General features: G+C 36.6%; 1 protein-coding gene across 1 annotated transcript in view; it reads right to left on the bottom strand.

Moving 5' to 3' along the window:
* Positions 1 to 7,127: 7,127 nt before the first annotated feature.
* LOC145994992 (TWiK family of potassium channels protein 7-like) overlaps positions 7,128 to 15,933 on the bottom strand; it is a 69,978-nt gene continuing 61,172 nt past the window's right edge. The window contains exons 7-8 of the mRNA XM_083131525.1: positions 9,099 to 9,169; positions 7,128 to 7,457 (exon numbers count right to left, since the gene is read on the bottom strand). Of these exons, the coding sequence (XP_082987651.1) occupies positions 7,153 to 7,457; positions 9,099 to 9,169 (376 nt within the window). The 3' untranslated portion in view covers positions 7,128 to 7,152. The remainder of the gene's footprint in view (positions 7,458 to 9,098; positions 9,170 to 15,933) is intronic.

Here is a 15,933-nt window from a genome sequence, read left to right as displayed (position 1 = left end):
ATACTGTTAGGAGTTTGAAAGAAACTCCATTTTCGCGAATGAGCGAAGCAGAAAGAACTGAAGTAAAAAGGATGGGCCCTCACCAGCCGGACCTCTACATTGTACAAGAGGTAGAATACAAGTAAAATTCACCACAGTGGTTGCAACAGAAATTACTAAAGGAACTGTATCCTCTATAAAGGTAAGTGCCAGCATAATGTAGAATTTAGTTTCTCTTGATATCATTATTAAGTGCATTGTGCGTCGGTGTGTGGCGTTCAATTACTCGACCCACAGTGAGAATTTTTATTTTTTCCTGTGTAATATCTAGAGCTCAATTATAGGCTTCGGCCGGTTATCCTTCAGGAGGGAGTTCATGTGCAAATGTATAATTGAAAGTGCATATTTAGAGTGTGTTCTTTGGCCACTTATTCGGACAAATCAGTAAGTAGTCTTGTTTGTAATAGATACATTTAAAAAATATTTTAATATATCTAAAAGAGAATTGTTATTCTTTTTTCATCGGACAGTTCTTGTAATTGAACAATTCACTCGAAGCATGGATGGGCAAAGGACACATTCTGGGCGTTTGTTACCATTTGCACATAGCTATACAAAAAGACTGCCTCTGGAACGATTAGTTTCGTGCAATGCATAAGATCAAGGATGGTAAATATGTTTGATTGATTTTTTTGGTGTTTTAAGTCCAATTTATGCTCAGTAAGACTAATCGGGACTGGACCTACAGTTTTAAGTGGGATTCGAATAACTAAGTTCCTCCACGGGTATCGAACCGAGGACCCCTCGATTAGAAGGCAACGATGGGTAAATATGTTAATAATAAGAGTGTGCCGCGGCATCCTGAGGGGCGCAGGGGCGCTGCGAAATGTTCCAATATTTTCACTGAATTGTTAGTCAGTGCTATGGATGTTTCAAATATGTGCTTATTTAGTACATTTTTACATATGAAATGTTTCTGAATTTGAAATACGTGTTTAATTTTTAACTTAAGGCATGCAATCTTACAAGTAACTGACTGATGCAAGTGTTAGAGAGGGCTACATTCTGGGCGCCGTGGAAAAATCTTGAAACGCTAAGGGCCCCGTGAAGCAAAGAAATTTGAGAACACTTGCATTAAATGGTCAAAAATCAATCTCTCTGAACCATGGCAAAATGATGCTAGGAGGGAAAATACGAAACACGAGGGAAGAAGGAACATATGGAATGTCACATTGACTGATACGTCAATCATAAGCATCCCAACCGAGTTATTGTGGGCCGGGCGAGGTCATTCTGTATAATTCCCAAATATCTTACATACAAAATATTTTTTTTCTGGACTGGACGCGTCCTCCCCTCTGTCCCGCTAACGATGCACGTGCTTTCAATGCTGAATGAATGTGGTTGGTTAACATATGGTCGGTGTAATAGAAAGTAGATTGCGAAGTATGGTAGTCTTGCATTGTACATACCTGAGATTGCATGTTATACTAATTAGGTTGCACTAACCATTACTAATTGTAAATTGCGTAATTAAAAGGGTGTTAATTGAATAAAAAAAATGTATTACTTCAAATATAGCGTGATTTTTGTGGGAAATAGTTGAAAATAAGTTGAACTGTTATTCTTATTTTTTCAATTGAAGATGAAGTTACAAGGGAGAGGAGTAAATCTCCATTCAGTATAAAAAAATTATTGTGAACACCCGTATGTGAACAGCACGCGACGCCACTGCCATTCTATTTTACCTTCTAAAGCCGAACTACAATTTCGGTAGCAGCAATTTCGCTCACGTAATAACTGAAATTCTTATTATTTGTACTTTTGTGTTGACTTCGCCTATATGTTTTCGAAGCTCTTATCTCACTTTCAATGTGTGTGAGTGGAATGTGGAATCCCTCAAGTTATCTTGCAAGGTCTACATGCAGGCAACAGATCGCAGTCCCGAGAACTGTACCAGAATTTGATAAAAAACCAAACAAAAAAACCACAAAAAAAACTTTTTTCTTTTTGCTGTAGGTAAAAGCTCTGATTCCTATTGCAAATTTTGCGCTGATTTCAAATCTGTATTTAGATTTCTCTGTCAGGGATACTTTTCGAGTAATCGTGATTTAAATTTTTTCTGAAATTCTTGGAAATTTAAGGTGAATACCGAGTGAACTAATGGAACAATTTAATCACCCTTTCTCAAAACCTAGTATATTATGCTTAAAAGTTATAAATGTGATATGTGACACAATATTCGCACAGAGAATTGTTATATAATACTTATTTTCCAAAAATAAAAAAATATAATAAAATTTTTGCAATTTATATTGCATATAACATTATATCCATGCTCTTGTTCCTTTGTCTGTTAGACATGCTTCAAACTCTGGATTTGCTGAAATTCTCTAATTTGAGGTCCCAGAAAATATCTTCCTTTCCCTTTGCTGGTGAAAGACGAGGCAATTTGTTTGAAATACACTTAAATCTTCTTCCAGTTGTGTCCATAGCCTTTACAACTTGTTTCGTAAAGCCTAGCTTGGTGTGAAGAGGGGGAAGAGGAACATCACACGCTGTATAATTTTTCTCCCACTTGTCAATTTCGTTGAGACCAATTCTTTTTTGTGTAGTGGTTCTTCTGTCACGGGTATACCACTTGCAGAGGAAGCATGTATACTTTCTGTAGCCATGTTGCATTCCCAATATCATTTCAACTATCCTGAAGTCGCCAATCTTCCACTTATGCTCATTATATTCCATGGATTTCTTCTAATATCTCTGGACCTAAAAGAAATCGGCAAGGATGGAAAATATTGGATAGATCTTGCCTAGGATAGGGACAGATGGAAGGCTTGTGTTGCTGCAGCCATAAACCTTTGGGTTTAAGAAAGCTAGAGAGTTAGTTAGTTAGCTTCTAATATCTCACAGGTTTCTTTGTGACATTAAAAGAACATATGAACGTTCATTAAACCACTAACGTCGTTGTGATCAGTCAGTACGGGGTCAGTTTCAAAATAGGCACGTTTGCCTAAATTTAGTAACGTTTGTGCTGGGGTGGAGATTATATTGGTCGACTCCAAGGTAATGTTTGGAGTACTTCTTCATGATAGATCGAATCCTCTTCTTCTGCTTTGCAAAGACCAACTCTCCACTCCAAAGATGTAGCGGAAACGACCTGGTTGATTTCGACAGGTAAAGTACTATATCAACTTAAACAAAAGCTACAAACACAATGCTTAGTATTTTGACAATAACTTGCAGGTACATCATGTAGCTTAGTGACAGAACTGCCAACATCTGAAACAAAAGCTCAGAAGCAGATGTGCCAACTGCTCATCCGACAATTCCCTGCATTTATCAGGAACAGTGAATCTGGGTAAAATGAGTCTCTTATTTCCTTATAACTAAAAAACTTTCCCTGATAGTGAAATTCTAATTACGGATTTGAATTTCTCATACCAAGCTCCTTCAGAAAAACTTATTTTGACACAAGAAAGAAAGCCTTTATAGAACAGTGATATTAATGCATCCACATACGAGTCTGTAAACGCAGCTGCAACTGTAATTAAAATACATATTGATGTTCTTAACGATCAGAAGGTTCTTTCCTTAAATGAGGAAATGCAATAGAACTTCAGACTTCCATTATCACCGTTTCTTTATTGGTTGAGAAGTTTTGTGAGGAAGAGATGCAACCTGAAGAAACCAGAAACTGTATTCTCCTCCACCAGTAGGACACGCGCACGTATCTATTTATAGTAACGACAACTTCGTTGCAAAATGAGAGGATTTCCTTCTGTGATTCTTCCATCCTGTAGATTTTTCAAGTTGTCCTTTCCCAAAGCATAGTATTCTATAACCTACGGTTCCATTCCCAGTAGGGTGTATTTATATTTGAATGGTTCAGATTCCCCTTGTATTGTGTATTAAGCGTTCACGCGAACATCTTTGGAATCAAGGAGTAGATATGTCACTAGAGCAGCTGAAGCCATTTCCGAAGTGAATAATATTAGAACTGTTTCTATCAAAAATAAGCTGGCAAAAGAGAAAAAAAAAAAAAAACCTAAAACAGCGTGCATATTTTCAGGAACTTCTCAGAGGTAGTAAAGTAATGTAATTGTGCTCAAAAGTTTATATATTATATTTTAGAATACAGCAGGGTGATACAAAAGTCCCTTGTCACTCCATATAAAATGTAAAGGAGTTAGGCTGGGCACAAATACTCATGATAGAAACAGGTTAGGCCTAGGGGGAACCATATTGGTGGGTTCCAAGCGGACGTCCACCATATTGAATTCAACTCAAAATTTTTAAATGGGAAGGGGGTGATGTGATATATATAACCTAACTCCCAGCCTACATTTTGTAGGGGGTATTAAGGGACTTTTGAATCACCCTGTATATAAATAGGATTGCAAATACTAGGTATTGTTATTTTTTACGTATCATTTTGCTCAAGTTGTTTCCCTATTTTATAGCGGCATTACCAGAAATATATTGTTTTGTGCTGGACTCACGAACCAGCTATACATTGACGGTTCCAGAAAGTTCAAGTCCTGGCCTGGGCAGGGTGTGTCCATTAATCAATGTCATCTAGTCATCATTCATCTCATGCAAATTCCAGATTTTTCCTCCGTCCCCCATTTGGGGATACAGTGTCACACTTTTGATTTTTTCAAAATTTTTAATTTTTGGGAGCTTATACAAAAAAAGGGGACCCAGACACCTCATATGTTGTGCCCCAAAGATGAGAAATTACGAAAAAAATCTATCTTATTTATTGTAGTATAGCATGGAAACTACTAATCTGGATGTAAAACTGATAATAAACAAAATGAAAGATCATTTATGTTTGAAGAAAATGGTTTTTGAATCATTATATTTGGAAACTGTAAAATCACCGCACGCCGCTGATTGAAAATGGCTGCCAGATCGAAACGCAAGCCTACAAAAAAATTTCAATGTCAGTTTTGAAAACTTCAAAGATGTGGAATTATGCGGTTAAATTATTAATATTTCTAAAAATAGTGATGCTACACGGGTTGGTCGAAATGGTATAGAATGACCCTACTACAATTCAGTGGCGACCAAGATGAAGACAGGAAGGATCGGCTCAAGTTGTTTGTTTCAAATGTCTCTCATCATGTAGATATGGATTTTTTAAAGTTGGAGCGGAGAGTTTAACTTTGTCTTTCTAATCTCCAACGTAAAAATTAATTTGTTACGTCACCGTCATAGAGACCATGGTTCGATTTTAGGGAGAGGATTTTTTTTTTTAAATTGCTGAAGCTCTCTTATTAATATGTACCTGGGGGCGACCCCAGGAGGAGAGGAGGATAGAAGCGATGGAAATGTGGTCTTGACCACACCATCTGCACTGGGGCCGCTAACGAGAATGAGTGGAGCCTTACCTTCAGACACGCTGTGCACTTTCCAGACACGGTACAATTCACCGAGGAAAACTTTTTTTTAATATGAAGTAAATGCTAACAATATTAAATGACGTAGGTTTTGGCAAATCTTTTATCCCTAGATGTTGTGTTTAGTTAATTTCCTCAATAGCAATTCTTCCATAGATAAAAGTATAAACTCTTGAGAGGAAGTTTAAATTTGGTGTATTGAAAGATATATTTAATTCCACAAAAAATCCCGACTGGCTCCTCTGTTTGTTCATGTCTACAATCGGAACTACTACCAGGAACTACTACCACAAATAGAAAGATAATTTCTTGGGCTGTATATTAATAAATAGGCTACCAGGTGTTCGCCTGTCCGCAAGTGTGCGTAAACAATTGACATCAACAATGGCATTAAAGAAACTTATTCATTACAAATAAGATGCTACTACTGTATTTAAAAGAATAAACTCGATATAGTTATTTGGGAAACTACGAATGCTGCAAAGATAAAATTTTGTGTAATGAGATCGAATGCAAATACTAGTAAATTGTTTCCATTGACAGTTCGTTAATCTACCTGGGATGTGCCAATGTTCTCATTAGTACACATATTGCGATTACAGTAAATATAGAACTAATTTGCTTTCTTTGTAGGATAAGGATTCATAATGTAGGTATGTATTGACAGCCTTCAGAAGATAACTTTTTAAACTATTGTAGCCTACGATAAATTTGCAGAGGTTATGTAAGAATTTAGTTTAGCGGAAACTGAAGTAGATTTATAGAGAGTTTTCCCTCTTCGCAATCCATATCCACTTTCCTGCTCTGATTTAAGGGATAATTCCCCCAATGTAGCCAATTTTATGATTATACGTAGGTTAGAGTTCATAATAACAAAGTTATTGATGCTGCATAGAGGTCAGGCTACAAATGTGTTTTCCTTGTTTTGTGCCCTACTGTAAAGTACAGGGTTAAATTCGTAGTTCCTTTCCTTGACAACCTGGTCACCTCTCTGGTAACCATTGCCCAATCAAGAATATTTTGTTGAATGAAATTGTTATTTGGTATGTCTCTCGGTACGCTAAGTTACATGTCTGGCTCCCATTCACACAGAAAATGAAATAACGCAAAGAAGTGTACAGAGTTGTAGCTTCAAGCACACATCTGAATGCATTAGATATTGATATGTACAGAAATGCAACATGATTTTAAATATATTATTTCCATTACATTACTTGATTCAATAAAATGTGTCAAATATTTTTTTTTAAAATTTCTTCTAAAAGATGGTAAATAATTCTGAATTCCTAAAATGTAATTAATCTCTGTTGTTTATTATAATGTCGCCTCGTTTGAACTTGGGAAATATTGTTATTTTTTAAATAATGTATTAAATGTTAATCACTTCAAATTGATAAGAATAATGGTAATAAGAGTAACATAAAAGTAACCTTAGTAATACGAACTAGTGGTCCGGCGCCAGGGTGATTTGTGTTCTTGTTTGTCCTATTATTTGTTTAATCTTATCATTCATCTTAATCTTCGCATTAGCCAAAACTGGCAGAAAAGCGAAGTGAAATCAAGATATTAGAAACTGAAAATTGAAAATATCAAGAATGAAATTCTGTGAAACGAAACATCTGAAGTAAAATAACATTCATGAAAAAAAATCATGCACAGGTTCATTAAAAAAATCATATTTTATAAAGTAGTTTGCCTCAATTACAGTATATTTTAGTTATGATACAATAATTAGGCTACAATTTTAATGGTACGGTTCTAGGAGCCATCAGTCAAGAGGTGTTCCAGGGATGGCGGACTGAGTTCTTCCTTGGGGCTGGTGAGCCACAGAGACTGGCCTGCTTAAGGGTTGTCTTGCACTTGCTCTACCATGCGTGGGACTGTTTGCAGGTTTTATCACTTTCCGGGGTCGAGCCTTGCTTCGTCTGATTCCTTTGAGGCCACCCACAGGCCGTGCATGTTCAATTTTGTTCTCGTAATCTTCACTGAAGCCAATCTCATGAGCTAGCCAATTAAATTTTTCGACTATTTGCTCTTGCATCAAGCTGATACACATTGATACTAAAGCCATGCCTGGAAAGAAAGGAAGAAAGTTCAACACTAAATTTAAAGTTTCCTGCATATAGGATTAACGATCATAGGCATAGCCGTGCGCAAGGGGGTGCCAGAAAAAAAATAGTTTACTGTAATAATCAGTAATCACGCAATAAAGAAGATGTTTTTTACTTTGTAAATAGCACAGAGCTCCTCCACAAATCGGCCCACACTTATCCCTCTTCCTAGCACAGCCCCGATTGCTAATGCAATCTTCTTCAACTCATAAGGCAAGAAGATTGTTCGTTTAAAATGATAGGTCTATTAATATTACACATGGTATCTATTAAATATCAAGTGACGAGGTACAATATTATATTTAATTAAATAATGGGATTAGAAAACGTGGAAAATAATTGAACCTACAGATATATTAGATGGGTGGAATTCAGCTGATATTACCTGTGGATATAACTTTGTATTATATTACATTTGTTAGAGTTGCTTATTCTGTACCAATAATGATTTTTACTTGTTTTCTTTCATTACTTAAATAATATAAATATCGTCCCAATGATGGGAAAACCTGTGCTGAAGTGATACAGACTACAATGTTAAAATTTCATCTTCATATTATCAAATAGTTTCTGTGAAAAAAGAAAATGATGTTGCGACAATTAGGCTAATATTGTCCAAATAGGCAATTGAAACTCCCCTTAAGGCACTCCCAAATAAATTAGTCTGCGCACGCCTGTGATAATAGGCACCATCTGACTTCCCCCGATGTCGTGGTTGGTTCTTGCCTTGTAATCCAAGGTTCGATACCCGAAGGAGGCTCAGATTCGACTTTAAACTGTATGTTAAGTCCAGATTAGCCTATCTGTGCATAGAGTGGACTTAAAACTAAAACAAACTGTCGTAGGTGCCTTCTTTAGGGGGGGCATAATACCTGTCCCCACGCAATTCCTCAAGGAATCGATCACAATATTAAATCTCGGTTTACAAGCAGAAAGATATGCCAAGGAACGTTGATAAGTTTCATTCTCTGAATCATCAATACGTTTGCTACAATTAGATAATCTGAATGAATACTTGGGAAGGGAGCAAGGCACTTTCTGTCTCCCAAAAGAGCTCAAGAAGGGAAATATCCTTTCGCCAGTGATTTATCCACCCACCCCTCTTTCTTCTGTTGTCATATGCGTAATACCTAAACTGCTGTTATTAAAAGTTTGAAGATTTTTCTTAAGGTCGGGTATTTCTGAATCTGTTGCTCATAAGTCATCTTAACGCGCACAAATGCACGTAAAACGGTTCCCATTTCTGTGTAATAAGTTTCTTATTGAAGAAAAAATATTTTTTATTTGAAGAAAAAGGATACCAGCTGTTGAAATAAGTAAGAGAAAGAGACCAGTATTGTTTTATATTATTACAATGAATGCATATCTTCAACTTGGATCACTTTTCTTTTGGGAAAAAGTCTAAAAACACATTTTACAAATGCAATATAATCGTATTGCTAACAATATACTTTCTGCCAGAAGTTGCTAAATTGAAAATGAATCCCCCATTCTTTCCACAAGAAAATCATAAATCCATAGAACAACGTAAAGCCACCTTGACAAATGTCTTGAATTGACATAATTTTAGTAGTGTAATTCAGATAACGTAAAAACTACCTACCTAGTAAAATATAAACTACGACTGCCAACATCTTCAGAGCTGTATCCAGATTCTTTTCAGATCCTTCAAAGCTGAAAGAAATTAATTACTGTAATTGAACTTTGATCTGAAAATGACACCTCCTTGCCTGGGAATTCATAATTACATGACACAATAAATATATTCACAGAATAATAGTAAGAAAAAAACGAAATAATCACGGTTCAAACCATTTTGTAGGGTGTAATTTTACGAGGTGTATTCGTAATTTTGATACATAGCATAAGAAGATAAAGAAGTAAAGTGTTCCCCTGTGCTTAGCACCACGCCATGAAGGTTTATAAGGGGTGTGGGGGTAACGCCCCACACTTTCTTGATTCGGTCGTGAGTGGGGGTGATGTGATCAGCACCACGCCCCTGACCGCCTTTACCCCCCAGGGTTTCCCCCGGGTACCCATGTTATCCGGCGTCCACCCAGCGTCGAATAACATGGGTACATAGCATAAGTGAAAACAATACTTGAAATCATTAAACTTGCCAATTCTTATACCTGAGTATAGTGTGCTAGGGGATCCTAGGTTCAATACTGGATAAAGCATGGACATTTCATTATGTTTTTTTTCTTTAATTTATTTCGTCGATTCACCATTCGTCTTCATGATCACGATTTACCCAGAGAGGTATAAAGCGACGTAAGGCAAAATATTTCCAAGATTGCAGTAGAGACAGCAAATGTCAAAGATATCGAATTTCAACTCTTGAGAGTGTGGTTTATTCAGAGGAAATGTAAGAGAAAAGTTGCATTGAAAATGTAATATTTATTCAGACGGACACTTTAGAAAAAATTAAATAATGTGCTACTTCCCTTTCGTAGTGTTTAAAAGTGACAACTTAAAGGAGCCATTATATCATTGTTCTTTCAATACAAATTATATCTTCATGCAGATTAAATACTTATACTCTATCCCGGGAATCTCTGGAGCAAACGAACGAAAACAAGTCTCTGCGCAAGTAGTGACACGAGAGACTCGACCAATGAACGTGTGAGAGGGGAAGCGAGTGCATGAATGCGGCTGCAACTACCAGCTGTTAGGAGCAGCGCGTACTTCTTCGCTCCGCCCACTAGCTTTCTCCGCTTCTCCGCGGTTTTGCTCCACAGATTACCGGAACAGATTATAATATTACTTACTTTGCCGGAAACATGTCACAATAAATTAAATTATAGTAGTTGTATTTGTACTATAACCAGCTCAGGAAAGGAAGAGCCCCCCTCAAGCAGAATTGTCTATACTTAAAACAAGCTCAACATGCCCATATGAGCTTTTTGCTCAAGTATAGAACCCTGCCTAATCCAAGATTTTTGTAAAAAAGCCCTCATGGATTCCATGAGAAAGGAAGAGCCCCCTCAGATTGATGCATATACTTACAAAAAGGCACTTCTGTGAGATTGTTGTCCATAAATTTGTCAAAAATATGCCCCTCTTGATGGCCAAACTTAAAACTATGCCAAGACATACACACACACCCACCCACACACACACATATTTACTTCTGGTTTAAGTTCAATTGGACCCCAGCCTCAACTTGCTTATCTAATATTAAAATATTATATGCAGAGACCCTCTAGAATTGCTCTGTGACTCTCTCATTTCTTACATCATAAACATATGATTTTTCACCTATGAGAATAACACTACATATAGTGTCATCAGGTAAGGCCTCATGGAATTCACAGATAATTTTAATATTTGTTCTGTCATTCACCACAACTTGTTTTCTTTTTGAAGCATTGATTACAAACATGGGTCTCTGTGCTTTGAATTCATCTGGTGTGTAATACATGTCAGTATTGCCTGTAGTGACCCTTTTGAAGGATGTAAAAGCCTCATATAATTTGAGGAAATCATTCTTGGACATGTCTAAATTGTAATTTTCTCTAGGAAAGACCTCATTTCTGCCATTTTTAAGATATATGTTCTTGATGTTGCAGCTATCAAATTTACTTGAATTTTTTTCCTGATTATTGTGTCTTCCAGTCTGAAACAGTACCACTACAAAATCAGGCATGTCATATTGAATACTGGAGAATGAATTTGTAGCATCAAACTCATAATATGTACCAGATGCGGGCTTCTGTACACATTGATATGTATAAAATTGTAGAGAAATTTGTGGATTTTTTATTATATCAGCTTTGTATTTAAGAGAATAACTGGCCTCGTACTCAACAACAGGGATTCTTAACTCCATAGTCTGAATAATGCATTTGCCTGCATCTGGTAGGGTATTAGGCAGAGCTTCTCCTGTAGAGTTTATTGCACTGTACCTCATCAAAGCATTGTTATCATTTGCAGCTCTTCTAAATGTAATTCTTAACCCACCCTTCCACATAATTTCTTTGTAATCCGAGAAGAATCCTGGCAACAGGCGCATCGGGAACAGTACAGTGTGGTTTTTAGATAATATCTTCTCACCAGCCTCAAATCCGCCTATTTTGTAGTATGAAGCCTCGGTTTTGGATAATTTTAATGTGGCCAAAGCTGTGGAGGTAATGCCGGGATAATCCACTCTGTTTATAACAACGCCATGCTTTCTGATCTCAATTTCAGAGAATAGATGCGGCACAAAATTGTCTACCAATCTTATATTTGAATTTGCCGGATATTCTGTTCCATCGAGCTTTACAACATCAAATTTGATGTATAGATCTGCTCTGTGGGGGTGTATAAATCCATCCCCTACATCAAGATCAACCTCAATCTCTGTGTTGGGTTGATTTAAATTTGCAAATGTCCTCCTGTTTGGGGGGAAATATTGTAGCTCATAACTCTCAATATTTTCCATTTTTTTTCTTGTATGTATTTTTATTTAAATGTTAATCTCTATGATAGCAGTTGTTGTGGCTCCAGCAAAATCAACTAATTCTTCTTTTTCATTAGTGACCATCAATTCAATGTAATCTATTCTATTATGGCACACAGGAAAATATAATGTTGGGGATGGATTGTAGATGATTGGCTCCATGAATTCAGAATTAGGTTTGAATGTTGCAATGATGCCTGTTTGTTTGTGAGTTCCTATGCCATTTGATTTGGTGATCATACCCTCAGCCACATTACAGTGAATATTCAGAGTTTCTATAGCTAAGAATTTAGGTATATTCATAGCAGTGTGTTTGATGCCTGGTTCAAGTTTTGTGTTGTTCTCAAAGCCTAACAGCTCTCCTATGGTACCCAGATTCACTGTTTCTGTGGCAGATACAATCTCTACTCTGTGAGTGACAGAATTTTGACTTAACACTATACCTCTGGGTAATTGAGCATTTAAAGTGGACAGATTATATTGCCCTGGAGTGATGACAATTTTTTCATCCCCTACTGCAATTTTGTTGTTGTGGTGTGTAATATTAGGGATCAGGTACATGCCATAAAATGCTCTGAGAGCTATTGTTTTGGGATATACAATGTCATCATGTAATTTGAGTTTCAATATTGAATTTTGGCTGGTGAGATGAAATACCCCCATGATTTTTCAGATACCACAAGGCTTTTTGAAAATCTTCAATTGATGGTTTATTTATTTGAGACATATATCTAAGAACAGATAAACACAAATGTCCGCAATTAACATCTTTGAAGTTTTGAACACGGGCATTATTGTAATAAACATTAGCTGATTTTAGATATTTTACTAAATTTTCAGGTGGAACACCTCCAAATGAATCAAACACAAATGCCTCATTGTTTAAATATTTAAGATAGCAAATCCAGTGAGTGCCCTGATTTTTGTACTCATCCAAATTAACAATGCCACACTCTTTGTTGAGTGGTTGTTCTGGTAAAGAATCAGACATGTACACACCTCTAAAATGTTTGATGCCCAATGGCTTGATTAAAGCTTCAATATCTTGGTTTGTAAGCGGCTCTTGTTTTTTTTAAACTTATTCATGGCTTTTTTAACACCTTTGCCCTGTTTCTCCATTGCCAGGTTATGGCGCTTCTGCTCATCTAATTCTGCCCTATTTTTCTTGGCATCTATTACTGTTTTTGCTATGGCAGCTGATCCTCCTGCCAAGCTCCCCACAGCCCCGAGAGCAGCTAAGATGGCAGGGATGGTAAATATAAATCCCCCCACATGTGATTTTTTTCTTGATTGCTGTAATTTTTTTAATTGGGGGGTGCTAAGCAACAATTTCATACCATGCCCCTTGGCAATACAAGAATTTTTTTTCTTGCGCTGCTTTTTTGTTAAAAGGCTGTCAATAGTTTTAAGAGATTTGAGACCTGCATAAGGTATTTGATACATAACACCCTTGGCCTTCATTGTAGGTTTATTATATACATATTCACAACCCCCACCCCAATTTTTGTTTGGTGCTCATAGCTATGGTGGTTCCCAATGCTGCTATTTTTTCACTCAAAGATGCATCTTTGCTTACAAATCTGCCAAACGCAGCCTCTTCTAATTTCTTGTCTGCAACATGTCTCTTGTCAAGATCAGAATGTGTGTTGTATGCAATATCATGGTCTCTACAAGCAGCATCTAGGGGATTAACACCAGGATCACCTCTGTTTAATCTATGATCCAGTTTTGTGCCTGGACCACAATACTGATAGCCTGGAATATGTAGTTCAAATGGCAGCTTGTTTATAATGTCATTAACAAGGCCCCGACCCTCAGAAATATTCCAAAATTTAGGTGGTAGAGTATTAATAATTTTTATGAGATATCCAATCCCCTTAGTGTCATTCACTATAAAATTAGACAATTTGGTGCTTATCATGTCCATAATTCCAACCTTTTCATTGTAAAAATTGTTGTTGCCAGCATTTTCCTCCCCAGCTATCACCAATAACCTATCTACAAGTTTCCTGACATCATCAACCCACACAAATTCTTTAGGCAGGGTGTTGTATTGTTTGATTCCACTGCCAGTCTTGATCTGTGACCATATGGGCTTGATTAAATTGTTGTATTTTGCCCCACTGCTCGACTTGACTCTTTTTTGTGTGGGATCATTGTTCTGGTATAGAGCATCTGATTTTATTAATATTTCTTTGTAATCCTCATAATCCTGATCTGTATAGCTGCCAGGCCTTTTCCTAGTCATCAATTCCCATAATCCAGGTGTTCCGGAGTACTTAACAAAAGCACCTTTTTCTCCAAGTCGAGATTCTGAATATACAATTATATCATCTCCCATAAATGTTACTCTGAAATTGCCAATTCTATGTATGATGCTGCCATCAAGCTCTGTGTCAGCATATAAGCCAAACACCTCATCTTTATTGTCTTTAGGTGTGGTTAAATATTTTTGAGCAAGAAGACCCAATTCAATAGGATCCTGACTAGCCTCAATTCTTCTAGGAGCAATAGGACTAGGTGTATGAATACTGGAAAGTGGGGTGAGTGGATAATCTAATATGTTCCTAGCAGCTACAGGTACAAGCTCTGTGAGCAAATTTTGATTTTGCTCTGTAACAGTTTTGATATTCTTACCTAAATTATTAATAGCATCAATTACAGGCTGTTCTGTTTGTTTATGTTTTTCATAAATTCCACGGTTCTCTGATTTCCATCCCTTAAATCTTTTTACAAGATAATCTCTTAATTTAAGATCATCAATAATTGGCCTTTTCATGTTTATTTATATACGTCTCTACGTCTAGAAAATTGTTGATTTTATTTCTGTATTTGCCACTGTTGGGTGTTCTTGTCATATCAATTGTGACAAACCCATAACTGTCCTGGTTCCAGCACTTGCTGCAAAACTTGGAAAAATCATTGTAGCTCAGGTCCCCACCTACATATTCATCATGTATGTGTTTGAGGTTGGTATGGTCTTGATGAAACACACATATAAAATTGCTGTTGTCACGGATCAGTTGCTTGGGTATTTTTGAAAAAGTCTGTGCCAGGTAGAAACAATCAATGTTTTTGTGCCGGCCCTGTGTAAAGAAATTTCTAACCTTGTTTTGATTATCCAATATAATGTCATCAAACACAACAACAGATTTATCGAGACATTCATGAAGTGGCTTAACATCTGGTTCAAAAGTGGCAATATCCAATCCATCATATAGCTTCATCAGCTGCTGATATTTTAATTGTTCCAAGCTCTTAGAGAAGATATACAAGTGCCTGTTTTTCCAGTCTAAGCAATTGGGTGCCAATAAAAAATTATCAACCATTAGTGTAGTTTTACCACAAGCAGATGGCCCAACAATAAGACACCTAATATTATCAGGTAACAATTTGCCATTTGTCTTATTCTGTTGTTCAGGTTCTGGCAGCCTTTTTATAACATCCCAGGTGCTCATATTATTATTTTGTTTGCATCGATCCAGCTGTGTTCTGGGAGTCCTAGCCATTTGACAAATAATTTGTTGCCTTTTCTGCGGATGATTTTTTCTATGAGATATGTGTCAGGCTGTTTAGTTTTGCTGAGCTCTTGTTCATAGAACCTGCCTTTGAGAATTTCTCCTCGGTGATCCTTTATTATATATGTGTTAAGGGTCCCGGGTTTAACCTGAACCACTGTAAATAATTCAGTGCTCCAGTTTCTTGTAAAGCCTCTCTTGAATAAGTGCTTATATTTACTGATTCTTACTTGATCACCAATCTTGTATTTGGCCTTTCTTCTTGTTGGCTGATATCTAGGATAATAAACAGTGCTGATCAATTTTTGCTCATCAGATGAAGTTACTTCAGAGGGTTTCATGTTGATTGTGGAATGGACAGAATTGTTATATTTATGTAGAAGTTCTGGAAGAATATTAACCCATTTATAATTACCTTGAAGTGTAAATTGTTTATACATAAGATTTTTTAAGGTTCTGTTGAATCTCTCTACAAT

The sequence above is a fragment of the Lepisma saccharinum genome, chromosome 11 (assembly GCF_977018435.1).
Source record: "Lepisma saccharinum chromosome 11, izLepSacc3.1, whole genome shotgun sequence".
Classification (NCBI taxonomy): Eukaryota; Metazoa; Arthropoda; class Insecta; order Zygentoma; family Lepismatidae; genus Lepisma; species Lepisma saccharinum.
Note: the sequence above shows the minus strand (reverse complement) of the source record. Positions and strands in the feature narration are given on the sequence as shown.